General features: G+C 41.7%; 1 protein-coding gene across 7 annotated transcripts in view; it reads left to right on the top strand.

Moving 5' to 3' along the window:
* PPP2R2B (protein phosphatase 2 regulatory subunit Bbeta) overlaps nucleotides 1-13461 on the top strand; it is a 439499-nt gene that overhangs the window by 321517 nt on the left and 104521 nt on the right. For all 7 annotated transcript variants that reach the window (XM_055332678.1, XM_055332677.1, XM_055332676.1 and 4 more), the window contains one exon: nucleotides 12643-12740. In XM_055332678.1, the coding sequence (XP_055188653.1) occupies nucleotides 12643-12740 (98 nt within the window). The remainder of the gene's footprint in view (nucleotides 1-12642; nucleotides 12741-13461) is intronic.

Here is a 13461-nt window from a genome sequence, read left to right on the forward strand (position 1 = left end):
TCCTCTCCCTGTAGCCTCGCTGTAGTAAAAGAATGTTCAGCTAGAAAAGTTTTCCACTGAAGACTGACTTCCTGGCAGGAAGATCTACAAATCACTTTGAAAGTTCCTGGCACCATCACCTGTGTCTGGCTATTTGCAAAGTGTCTATAAATCTTCCACAGGGCCAGATGAGAGTGTGGGTTTTTTCTTTCCCCTCTGACAGACTTGTTTCTTTCTATGTGATATTAGGAATGATGGTGAAAGTTACCCAAGAAAGGCCATAAAGAGGTCAGGCTATCCATGTGGGAGTGATCTTGTAGTAGATCTAGCATTTTAAAGTGTCTGCAGGTGAGCAGCCTTCCATCCCTTTGGCAGACAGGAGATAATGCTCCATAGTAGCAGAAGGAATACATTTCTTTCTGCTGCTGAATTTGAAAGAAAAGAGAAGGAGGGAGGGAGGGAAAAAGGCAAAAGAGAGAAAGGGAAGGAAGGAAAAAGAAAGAGGGAAAGAGGAGAGGAAGACAAGCAGGAAGGAAAGAAGAAACAAAAAGGAAATCAAGAGGTTTTTCTTTGATTCAAGGTGGTCACATGGGCATCTGATGGGTTGGTTTGTGGGAGAAATTCTTGTAGTACTAAATGCTTTGAAAATCCTATTAAGTCTTTTATGAAGATAGGGTTTCCATTGCATTTTTCCTCCTGACCATATTTTGGCTCTGGGTAGGAATTGAACCTGGGCGGATCGGATTTTACCTCTCACTCGTGGACCATTCCTGGGCACTGGCTTGTTTACTCATGCTTGCTTTCATTCATTCATTGATTCATTCAGTAGTTCCACCTTAATCTCTTCTTCACCCTTCATTTTTCCTTAGCTGCTGAAATTTTCTCATTAGCCTATATACATGCTGCTGTGTGTCTATGATTAAAAAAAAAAAAAAAAAAGCTCCGTTGATCTGACTTCCCTTACCATCCCCTGCTTCATTTCTTTGGTAGGCTTCTCAATCAAAACTTGAAGAGAAGTATCCACAGTCACTCTCTCCCATCTTCCTCCTCCCGTTTACTCTGAAACCCACTCTCTGGTTCCACCAAACTACTTCTGCTGAACCACAGAAATTGTACTTGATGAAGTCAATAGTGACTTCCATGGTTCAAATCCAAAGGTCAGTTGAAGGCTTTTACCTTGCCTATCAGCAGTGTTTGGCGTGATTGATCACCCTCTTCTCTGCAATTCACTGGCTTTTGGGACACTCGGCTTCTTTTATTTTCCTCTTATCTCACTGACTGCTCCTTCTTCCCTTTTCCTGATTCTTCTCCCAACCTTTCAGATGTTGGGTGTGCCCCCAAAGTTCAGCCCTTGGCTTTCTTCTTATTTAATAGACTCCCTGAGATTTCATCCAATCCCATGACTTTAAATATCATCTGAGATACTATTAAACTCCCAAGTTTATATCCTCAACTCAGACCCCTCTTGAATTCTAAACTCTGATATCTATCTCTACATATAAACCCCTCATACTCCACATGCCAGAAACTTACTATCTGGTCTTCCTCCAGAATGCCTGCTTCACTCACCAACTTCCCATTCAATGAAGGCACCAACTTCCCATCTGAATGAAGGCAACTCCCTCATGTCAGATGCTGAGGGCAGAAACCTTGGAATCATCCTGAATCCTTTCTTTCATACCCCATAACCAGCCCATCTGCACTTCCTGTCAAGGTGACTCAGTCTACTCCAGAATCTGTTTACAGTTCTCCACCTTCACTGCCAGCCTTGGTCCAAGCCACCCTCACCTCTCACTGAGATTATCTCAATACCCTTCCTGATGCTCCTTCAGCCCTCTGCAGTCTGTCCCCAGTGATACTTGTAACACATCAGGCCATCCCACTCCTCTACTCAGTCTCCTCCAATGGCCTCTGATTCCATTTTTTCTCACTTTTTCAAAAACAGTGGTGAGAGGAACATAACACAGAATTTACCATTGAACCATTTTTATGTATACAGTTCAGTGGTATTAAGTACATTCACATTGTTGTGCCCATTTTACTTTTAGCAAAGACCAAAGTGCTTGCTATGGTCTACAAGGCTCTATATTATCTGAACTTCTCATTTGTATGACCTCATTTTTCCTTTATTTGCATGGCTCTGGCTACACAGGTTTGCTGACAAATGCATCTTTCTCTCTTAGGGTCTTCTCACTGTCTGTTCCCTGTCTGAAGCACTCTTCCTTCAGATACCCACATGGTGATCTCCCTCACCTCTTTCAAGTTGGCTCAGTGGGGCCTATTTGAAATCACCCTATTTTAAATCTAAACCTCCCACCTACCTCCAGAACTCTTTTGATGATTATTTTTTCTCTACAAGTAGAATGTAGGTGCCTGTGAGGAAAACTGCTTTATCTTTTATTAACAGATGTATACATTCAATTCCTAGAGTATTGTTCAACACCTAATAGATGTGGTCACTGAATATTTTTTGAGTGAAAAATGGAATTATGAATAAATCTATCAACATGTAGTAGTCCTAGGACTTTTCTACATTTTATATTTTTTGTTGGTTTCTAAACTGCCATATGAACATGATATCAAATATAATGGATTTTTTAAATATCCAGTTTTCAGCGGATATAAAAAAGCAGTAGGGATATACATTAGTGTTTTTGCCTGATGCGTATTTATTAAAGTTTGGGTCACGCTGGTGATGGAAATCAACACTTGTTTATGCTATCTTTCGCTGTTTACCTACTATGTATAAAGTACTGTATTCAGTGTTATAAAACATTATCCAAAAGAGGAGGGAGGAGCAGAGGGAGAAGGAGAGAGAATCTTAAGCAGGCTCCATGTCCAGTAGAGATCCCAAAGTGGGGCTGAATCTCACGACCCTCAGATTATGACCTGAGCCGAAATCAAGAGTCAGACACTTAACTGACCGACCCAGCCAAGTGCCCTGGGTGTAATATTTTTTCTAAGATTTTATTTTTAAGTAATATATACACCCAACATGGGACTCAGACTTACAACCTCAAGGTCAAAAGTCATCTGCTCCACCAACCGAGCTAGGCAGTCACCTGGAGAGTATTTTTTAATAGTCTTCAAAATGCCACAACTCCTGGCCAGAGAGAGACAGGAGAATGTAGGGAAAGAGGGGAAGAGGAGAGGAAAAGAGAGAAAGAGAAATACTGACTCATAGAATTGTAAATGACACATTTTGTTCCAATACTTTCTATTTTCTTTACTAAAACCATTGAAGAACCATCATTGCATAATACCTTGTAAAATGTTAGCATCTTTCTTGTGTGTGACATAGAAACGTCATGTTTTAGGGAGGAAAAAATCCAGCTCTTGTCCTACTACATTCCTCTTTCATTCTTTAAGTCCATCGAGATTTTAGCTCACAGAAGTATTGATTATTCAATTTGTTCTTTAGAAAAAAATAGATTTCTTGAATACAGGCATATGGATGACATGTGAGTTACCTTAAGTTTTATTAGTAACTTCCTTTGGCCTTCTAGGTCAACTGTAGAGTTCTTACTGTCTGGCTCAAAGACTTCCATTATAGGATGTTTGAACAATTCTTCTCCAACATTTTTTTTTTACCATATACCTATTTACCACTGCTTCCCAGTCCTGTAGACTGAAAGCTTCTTGAAGGCAAAGACCAAGAGAGTTTTGTTTAAAGAATATACCTGGCACTCAGTCCAGTGATGTGCACATAGTAGGTGTTCACTAAGTAGATTCCTTGCATTTCAGACCTGTTTGCTCCAAATCCGCTTTGAGGGTGTCATTGCTACCCCCATGCCCTCTCCTGGTACCCTCTCTTCACTAACCCATTTGGTGTTTTCTCTTCCTGTGATTCGTAGGACCCTTATATCCCTGCCAATATGACAAAGGCTTTGTAGGCTTTTTGGTGTTTATTGATCAATCTACATGGTTCTAAAGTCATAAAATACTCATTCCAAAATAAGAATATCCCATTGTCTCACACCCCTTAAAATGTGTTTCTTACATTCATCCAGCAAAAATGTTTTGTTTGTTGATACTCTGTTTAGGGTTATTCTCTTTATGGTGACCCACTTTGGTGTTGATTCTCTTTGTCTGCTGTTCAGTGATTGATTAAAGAAAAAATTTAAGAAGCATCCATCATGTATTAAGACATTAAGCTTGGCACCAAAGCTTCAATGATGAATATGTTCCTTATGGAGTTTACAATTCAGAGAGTGATAAAGGCATTTAAAATGGTTCTATCACTGTTGTAAGCACTAAATGGTAAGTGGTCTATTAGGAAGGGGAAGTATGGGGAGCAGTAGAGGTGCCAAGTAAGAGAGGATCTCTGGGTTTTGGGAGAACACATACAAGGCTTCCCTAAATAAGTGAAATTAGATCCAACACATAAACAGGGGATGTTTAGCTCCCATAAGGCAGGTGCATATCTTCTGACTTCAGAGCCTCTGGCTCTGGTCAAAATTTTTGACCAAAGACATGCCAAATGAACTCCACATTGTGTTATGTTTGGGTGGCACAAGGCCTGCCCGAAAGCTCCTATAGAGACCCACAGATGTGATGAATTTCCTCACTTTAGACCCAGAGTCCCACTAACTTTGGGGTCCATGCTAGATGACCCATGTTATATAGATAATAAATCTGAATGATGGACAGAGTTGGCATTGCCTAAGCAGTTAATTACTCCTCCGCTTTCTGAAAGAGGGGATGACAGATGGTAGATACCTTGACAGATTCCACTATAAACCATGCAGGCTTGTATGCAAGTCTGGACAGCTACCAATTTCCCACTGGATTTTTCTGTATTTGGAGGACTTAGAATTTTTAAAATGACTTTGCCCCAGGTTTTGCCCCCACGACAGGAATGTTCTTTCTTCTCAGCCTCTTTGTGGTAAGAACTTGTATTAAATGACGGGATGAGCACTGGGTGTTATTCTGTATGTTGGTAAATTGAACACCAATAAAAATTAATTTATTTAAAAAAAAAATGAAAGGCAGTCTCCATCAACCCACATGTCTTGGGTTGTCCCAGACCCGGCTAGTGCTGGGGATTTGGTCAGTGTGGGGAAGCTGTGTGCATTTTAGTAGGAACAGTATGGCATTCATTACTCACTGGCTTCCCACCATCTGGATTTTCACAGCTCAGCAAGCATGGTAGGCTCCCTAGACTTAGTGAAAGAACCTGGCTCCTAAGGAGAACATGGCTCAGTCTCTCTGAAGTCATAATTTTATAATGGACACCATGATAAGTTGGAGGTAGGGGATGCTTCTATCCCAGTAAGTTGCTTTCATATTTGAATGGTGGAACAATAATGTACCATTTCCACACAGAGAAAGATGGGGAAACCTCAATGCTGGGAACTAAGCAAGTATGAAGGAACACTGATCATGTGATAAAGTGACATGAAAAGTGTGTGAGAGTTTAAGTACAGATGTTGCAAGACAAAGAACCATTTTTTTCCCAATTCAACTTGTATTGATAGTCTAGCCCTGTGCATAATGCTATGAAGAAAATAAAGACAGAAAGACATGTTTATTATGTATGCATTTAGATACAAATAACAGAAAATCTAGTTAGCAGTGGTTTAAACCCCTTGGTATCTATTGTTTAACAAGTTCAGACTCTTGTAGGCTTTTGCAATTCAGTGATGTCACCAAGGACATTGTCCCTTTATTCCATCTGTCATATTCAGTATCATGGCTTGTCACCTCATGTCAGATGATGGCTGCCACAGCCTCACCAGTTGTGGCCACATAAAATCAAATGCAAAAGCAGTATTATGGGGGGGCAGTGCCTGGGTGGCTCAGTCAGTTGAGCATCCAACTTTTGGGTTTGGCTCAGGTCATGATGTCGGGGTCGTGATATTAAGCCTCACATCCCATGTCAGGGCTCCATGCTCTGTGGGGAGTCTGCTTGAGATTGTCTCTCTCCCTCTGCCCCTCCCCTCTGCTCACTCATGTACTCTTTCTCTCTCTCTCTCTCTTTCTCAAAATAAATAAATACAATCTTTAAAAAAATAGTATTATGCAAGGAGTATGTAAGTGTAGCCAAAAGGTTGCTCCTCACTTGATTCCTTCCTTTAATTCAGGGAAGAAAACTTGTTCCCAGAATCTCTGCCTCCTTGCTCCCCAGCAGACCTTCCTGTGTGCCTCACAGGCCATGTTTCAGTCACATGGCCATCCCTAGATACAAGGGAGGCTGGGAAGCAAGAATCTGGATTTTTCAGCCTCTATAGTGGGAGTCAGGCAAAGAAGAAAAGCACCAGGTGGGAGCTGCTAACTGAGTATCTGTCACAAGACATTACTTGCCCTTAGATGCTTGGTCTACACCGGCAGGCTGACATTGAAACAGTGCCCACTTTTCAGCACTGGGCTTGCAATTACATAGGAAGCAGCAGTTGTGATAAGTTCTTGGGAATTGGGACTATTGGACCCTTCTACCTGCTTTCTTTCGTATAGGAGGAATACCAGTGCCAGATGCACAGAATTAATTACATTCAAATGAAAGGAAAAGGGATTCAGTATCTAAATACCAGACAATGGTTGGGTGACAAAGGAATCAAGTCTGGATCAGTCAGAGAGTGTCTATAACACACAGAAGGTTAGGATAGCAAGCACATGGCATGTGTACTGGCCATTGCCATACCCACCCATGCTGGACATAACCAGTTGATCTCAGCACCCTCCCACCAAGCCCAGCATGATATCAGAATCCTTCTCACTGGGAAGCTCTTGCCAATAAAGAAAATTCGTGAACAAAATTAGATCCACTTGTTTTCACTGCTGAGCGCTTGATATTTACTACTTCTGTCACTTAGAACTGAGCTCCAGGAATGTGAGAAATAGTACTGAGTTATGAAGCTAATGCTACTACTGAACTAAGGGCTGAAACATAGTCCTGTTTCATTACCAAGAAAACTTTGAATTCACAGGCAGAAAACTTCATGCATAAACCTAGTTTGTGATGCAGGCTAACAAAGGCATATTGATGAGTTTAGTTTCCAGCCACTCTAAAAGCAGAATTTTAAATAGTGATACTATCTAAACAGTGAGATTAAAAAATAAAACCTTTGATTCTCACTAGTGAGAAATGAGCATTGGTTCCCACCTGAGCTATTTCTATAGAAGCCAGCAGTATTAAGCCTCTGTACCTTCACAGTGGTTTTGACATTTGGAAACTGTTCTATATCATGGTGGTGGTACTGGATACACCTCTATACCCACTGATCCAAACCCATAAAACTGTATGGCACAAAGAGTGAATTTTACTATCTGGGAACTTAAAATTTAATTTAAAAATAATTTTTAAAAGATTTATTTATTCATAAGAGACAGAGTGAGAGAGGGAGAGACATAGGCAGAGGGAAAAGCAGGCTCCCTGCAGGGAGCCCAATGCAGAACTTGATCCCAGATCCCAGGATTATGCCCTCAACTGAAGGCAGATGCTCAACCGCTGAACCACCAGGCTTCCCTAAAAAGAAATTGTTTAAAACGTCTATAGAATCGCTGAGATAAATGCTAAAATCTTGTATTCAGTTTGAAAACCAATTAAAATTGCTTACAAGTTAAAAATTATTCAAGATTGATGGTCCTGATTTAAAAAAAATTAGAAAATCCTGAAAAACTTAGAAAAAGGCTATAAGAAAAGTTAAATCATTAACATCCTACACTAGAACATCATTTTGGACTCTGACTAACAACAGACTTAGGCCTTTGACTATTTGCCTGTGAGTGTGTATTTATAGGAGTTAATTATTATTTTCCAGGGAGTCAGATTATAAGAGAAATTTCATTTTATATTTTAAGCACCATCTTGGTATTAATGAAAGTTTTTATTGAATAAATGAAAGTGTATATTGCTTTACCAGTTAAAAGTATATTTTTAAATGAGAATACCTTTTAAAAATTACAGTCATTACACACCTACTGTTTTATTGCCCAATTTTGTTTGAATTTTACAATATATTAAAATTTTTCAACAACTAGGCCATTTGACACAATCCCAGTAGCAGAACTTGGGCATATCTTATTTGGCCATAACCAGACTTCATTTTATCCCCCTATTTTGAGATAGAAAATATACTGTAACACACTATTTCATTTATCAAAACTTACCAGAGGAAAACTCTTCCGAGAAAATGGATGCTGACTTTGGGCCGTGAACCAGAACCCGAGAAAGAGGACACCGTTTTCTGTAGATGGAGGGAGTAATTTTAATTCCTGCTGTGAGTCTGTCTTCCCTGTTTATTTAATGAGCCACAAAAGCATTGCCAATCTACCTACAAGCCCCTATGCAGTGACCACAAAGGATACACATGCTGCCCCCTGCCCCTTACCACGCAGCGCAGGACCCATTACCGATTAAAGCACTTCAGCCTGCAAGTGACCTCTCAAATCACTCTCAACACAAATTTTCCATCAACTACCTGTATTCCACTGTAGCACTTGTTTTCCGTCCTGGCTGGCCACATCCTCATCCTCACAAAAGACGCAGACAACTCTGCCTAGAGCCCATCTTACCATCTGGAAGAAAGCCAAGAATTGAGTGAGCAGAACTGGCCAGCTGATATAAGCAGAGTAAATGACTTTATAGTATTATCTCCCAAATGTTTCATAGATGAAAGATAAAACATTTAATGGGCTTTGAAGGCTAAATTGCATTACCTTCTCATTTGAATCCCTATGATTGATGCAGAGAGGCCAGTGCTCCTGACCTGGTCAGTAAGACCTTGTCCCACCAGAGGATCTGGGTTTAGGTCCTCTCCAGGTTTAAACTGAGCCATCATTTGATTGAAACAGTCACCGTGCTCTTTGGGTTGTCCATCGCCTAATCGTTGTGCTCAGCCCAGGCATTGTGTAGGCTCCAGCCTAGTGTGGTACAGTGAGAGACGAGGGCATGTGCTGGCGGTTCCCTCCATTTCTTCAACCTAATCACAGGCATTTAAAGGCCACGTCAATTTCTATTATTCAGGTAAATGGAGACTTTATGTATGAATTTACTAGTTTGGAACCTTTGTAAGATGCAGAGATTGATTTTAGAAAAGAAACACTCAGTCTTGGCAGTGCCTATTGAACTAGAAATGGGGTTACCAGGCCACCATCTTGTGGAAATTAAATCAGCACAAATAAATGTGGAACAGGGCAAACGTCATACCTCCCAGGGTTTCCTTTTAAAAAAATCACGTTAACTACATTTGACCTCCATAACTGTTTTTGGCCTCTGGTCTTTGTTTTTAGTTAAAAACAGGCACTTTATCTACATCTCTCTGGAACAGAGGGAAAAAGCTCCAGTTTACAGCTTTTTATATAATAGTATGACTGGGCTCGGCATTTGATAAAATGAGTTGTCACATACACATATCATTTAAAGGTGAAAGTTATGTTGAACTTGATGAATTTACTTCTTTTGGCCATGATCTCAGATGAAGTTTTTGTTTCAGGCTTGCTAGTTGATTATTATCACCGCGTCCTCTCTATACTCAACCAGAGTTATTTTGTCCTGAGCAGCTTGGGTTTTCTGACTTCAGTTGCTCTACCGAGAGCCCACTGCAAACCAGAGTATTTGCATCAGAAGTTTGAGTGTCCTTAAATTGGAATGTAGGGTGATTCATGAGGTTTGCATCAATTATTAAACATCATAGATGAAGATCTGCAGAGGTGGATGGGGCCCTACAGTATTCTGGTTACACCTACTGGCTTAGCAGTGATAAATGAGTCAGGAAACATGAAGGTTCAAAACAGGTATTAACTTGAGCTGCAGTGGCCTGTGCTCTGAAGGGAGGTAGACAATAGCTGGATATAAACAACCTAGTATACAGACCAGCCCACTGGCAGGATTAAAACAAAACTAAGGACTTGGCAAGAAGACTAAAGAATTTGAGAATCCTGCTGTGCCAATCACCTTTTCCTCTTACAAGGTTCTTGAGGGAGGCATAGCACAAATAACTGTAACACCTAGAAAATAAATGGGTCATGTTTATTAGCTGGGGTCATGCATGGATCCCTCATAACGCAGAGTTTGAGTAACACCAGCTTGGATCAGGTGGCTCAGCTGTGAACTGGAGTCTGACCTTGTTTTGACCTGTGCATCTCTGAAAGGGAGAGTGAAGACGTTTTCTCAGGGAGTCTGGGCAAAAAGACAAATGTGTATGTCATCCCTGGGAGAGTGAATTTTGTTTCTGTTGGTGTGATGTTTTCTTGGAAACTGAGTCGAGACTGACCTTGGAAAATGGTGCTTAATTCTTCCTTCTGATTCCTAACTTCAGTAACAGGGAAGGCCCATCTTTTAGTTCCCAGTGTACCTTCTAGAACTCTGGAGTCTGTGTCAACATTGCTTCTAAGAGGAAGGGTGTAGAGTGCAGTTAGGCTGGTTGTTGACCTAAAGACATCCTAAACGTGACTCTGGTAACCTGTCCACCAGAGACAGGGGGTCCTCCCCACCGCTCCCCCTTTGTTCCCCGCCACTCTTTCCTTCAGGAGGTATTTATAGCTTTAATAGTTTGAGAGCTTCCGCCTCCTACTGAGGTACCTGACAGAAGCTGCCATGTCCACTTTAGGTTGCGCACAAGTCAGGAAGCTTCGTGGATAACCCCATTGCCAACCCCTCACTGAAAAGCCAGAATCAGTAACAAGTGTTAGAAGTGTATGCTAGTGCTCAAGTGCTTTTTCCCAGGGCATCCTGAGGCAGCTGCAAACCCTGCACAGCCGCCTTCTCTCCTCTTTACATGAAAGTGCTTTGCTAAGATACACAAACTCTAACAAAGGAAAGTGGCGTCATAATTCACTTGAGGTGCTGGCTTCTCAGCCTTGCTGGGCTTGCTTACTCCTCAGTGAGCACTCATTCTAGAAATGGGCTTCCAAACTTACATCAGGAACCAAGGAACTGCCCAGCTTCAATTGGCTTTCCTTAAAAGTTGTATTCATTTGGAGGAATCTTCCTGAGTGGACAGACTAGATCTCTAGTTGAGATCATCCATAAGGAATGGGGTGGCCTTTCCTGAAGAAAGACTCGATAGACCAGATGTCACAAACTCATGACTCACCAAACACATTCTACCCACAGGCGAGTTTTTTTTTTGTTTTGTTTGTTTGTTAATGTCATGGCTTGGGGGAGTAAAATAGTTGACAATATTATAAAATTCAGAGATTTTGCATAAAATCTGGATTTCCAGCTTCTTGTTAAAAAAAAAATCTAGCAGCACGTGAAATATTTCATATCCACAAGTAGCCATCCCCTTAAGAGGAAGCTTTCTCCTTCACCTGGTTTACTTCGGGCCATGATGCCTCATGGCTCCGCAGGGCTTTGAATTTGCTACCACTGGAGTCAGACACCCAAGAAGCCAAAACAGGAAATCGTGAATTGTTCTTTTAAATGCTCCCTACTTGAGAGTGGCCTTGGCTTGTCCTTAGTCTTTTTAATTCTGCACAGAGAATGACTATCGAAGTGTTTTTGTATGTGGAACGGGACTGTTCCCTGCAAAGTGGAGAATTTTACACTACTTACCTGAATAAATCAGGCATACAAAGAAAATCCTGAAATGATGATATTAAAGTGAGATTTGGGATTTGAATTATTCAGGGGTAATTGCCTTCGTTTTCCACCTCACTGTCTCCCCTTTGCTTTCCTCACCTGGACATAATCTTCAGAATGTTCCTCTGTCAAAGGCCATAGTCATAATTCCCCTGCCTCTTGTTTTTTTTGTTGTTGTTGTTGTTTTGTTTTTTTAAAAAAACTCATTTGTACTCTGGGTAGCAATTGTTGGAGCCCTGCAGGGGAATAATTGCAGAGGAATTAACCTCTGACATTTTTCTAAAAATAGCCCTAATAAATCCAATCATAGGTAATTTACCTGTCCGTGTTGCTCCAGGGTAACCAGGGTTGAAGAAAGACCTGGCAGGCTGGCATTCCTTCAGCAATTATCTGTGATCTGAGTTCCTGGCGCCTGTGTATTTTCTTCATTCTGAAATAACAGAGTACAAATTGCCCTCTCCCCTCTGACCTCATGACCCTGTTCTCAACATCTTGCTCCTGGGGTTGGAGTAAGGCCATGCTCTTCCAGATGGGGGTGTTGGGCTCACTGGGGAAGAGGGAGCCTGGGTCAACCTGGAGTATTTGTGGTCAGGCTGAGTTTCTGCCTCCTAGCATCCCAGTGGTACCTTCCTGTTGCATCCCCACATCTGAGCTTCAAGCACCCCCAGCCCTGGTGCTTCACAGTCTTCAGCCTGCTTTCAAAAGGCCACAACTGAAACCTGTTTGGGGAAGTTTCTCTGTGTAGAAAGAAGGAGGAGGCCCAAGGCCCCGGGTGGGTAAAAGGTCCCCGGTTGGTAAAAATTCTTAAAAATCAAAAGCAAGAAGCAAACATTGCCATTTCCTGGGGGCATTAAGGAAAGGCGTTTTCTTTTGCCCCAAACAAATGGGTCTGTATGTGCTTCTCCCTTTTGTCATCCCAGATGTTCCAAGAGCCCACGCTGCCGTGTGGACATCTAGGAAATTGCCTTTCTCAAACGCCACTCCTCGTGGCATTTAAAATATGGAGCATCAAATTCTTATAAATTCCACTGCAGAGACAAAGCCCAGAGCCCTTCAGTGCACAGAAAAGTATATCTATTATCTATCGTTTCAAAGTAAGTGTGCAGTTACTTTAATTGCCTTTGTCTTCTCCTTTTCAGCTGACATTATCTCTACGGTAGAATTCAACCACACGGGAGAATTACTAGCGACAGGGGACAAGGGGGGTCGGGTTGTAATATTTCAACGGGAGCAGGAGGTAAGTGGCAGTGAATGCAAAATGCCCATTTTCTTCTCTTTTTAAAGGAGGCCTCCTACTGTTCCTTAATCCTCATGTGTCGCCCTTAACCTTGCCGCTTTGCTCGCAAGCTAAAAACTGCCAAAAAGTCATTAACATCAACAGTTCCACATTCAGGCTCATTGAAAGCACCCGATGCTAGAGCCTAATCTTTCCAAACCTGGGTGTTGCACATTCAAAACGACCTCACTTCCCATCCGACCTGCAAAACTCCATGGGTGCTGCTGAGCAGAGAACTCCTTTTTGACTGGGATTTCTCTTCCAGCCTTTGAAACGAAGTCTCCAGATCTCAGGTGCTCCTGCAGAATATGTAGGAGGGGGAAAAGATAGCTCTTTGCTAACAGATATGAAAAGGACACCTTGGGTCAGTGGAGAAGAAAGGGACAGTTCACCCTACCAAAGGGAGTGAGAACCCACAAAATAACATCTCAGCCATGCATGTGGTTGAGAACCCACAAAATAACATCTCAGCCATGCATGTGGTGTGTGCTTTACTGTAGGAGTCATCACGGTCCCTGGAGCTCGATGCTGTGTGCATTCGGAGCAGGAGTTCCAACTTCCAGTGAATTGAATCTCAGAAAAGCCCATTTCCTCCTGAGACTTGGGTTCCACTAGGAATTGTTTCTCTTTTTCATATAAATTGAGTTTTTGGTGCCTGCTTCTGTTTTGTCAGAATGGAATT

Source organism: Nyctereutes procyonoides, unplaced genomic scaffold (assembly GCF_905146905.1).
Source record: "Nyctereutes procyonoides isolate TBG_1078 unplaced genomic scaffold, NYPRO_anot_genome, whole genome shotgun sequence".
In the NCBI taxonomy this organism is placed as follows: Eukaryota; Metazoa; Chordata; class Mammalia; order Carnivora; family Canidae; genus Nyctereutes; species Nyctereutes procyonoides.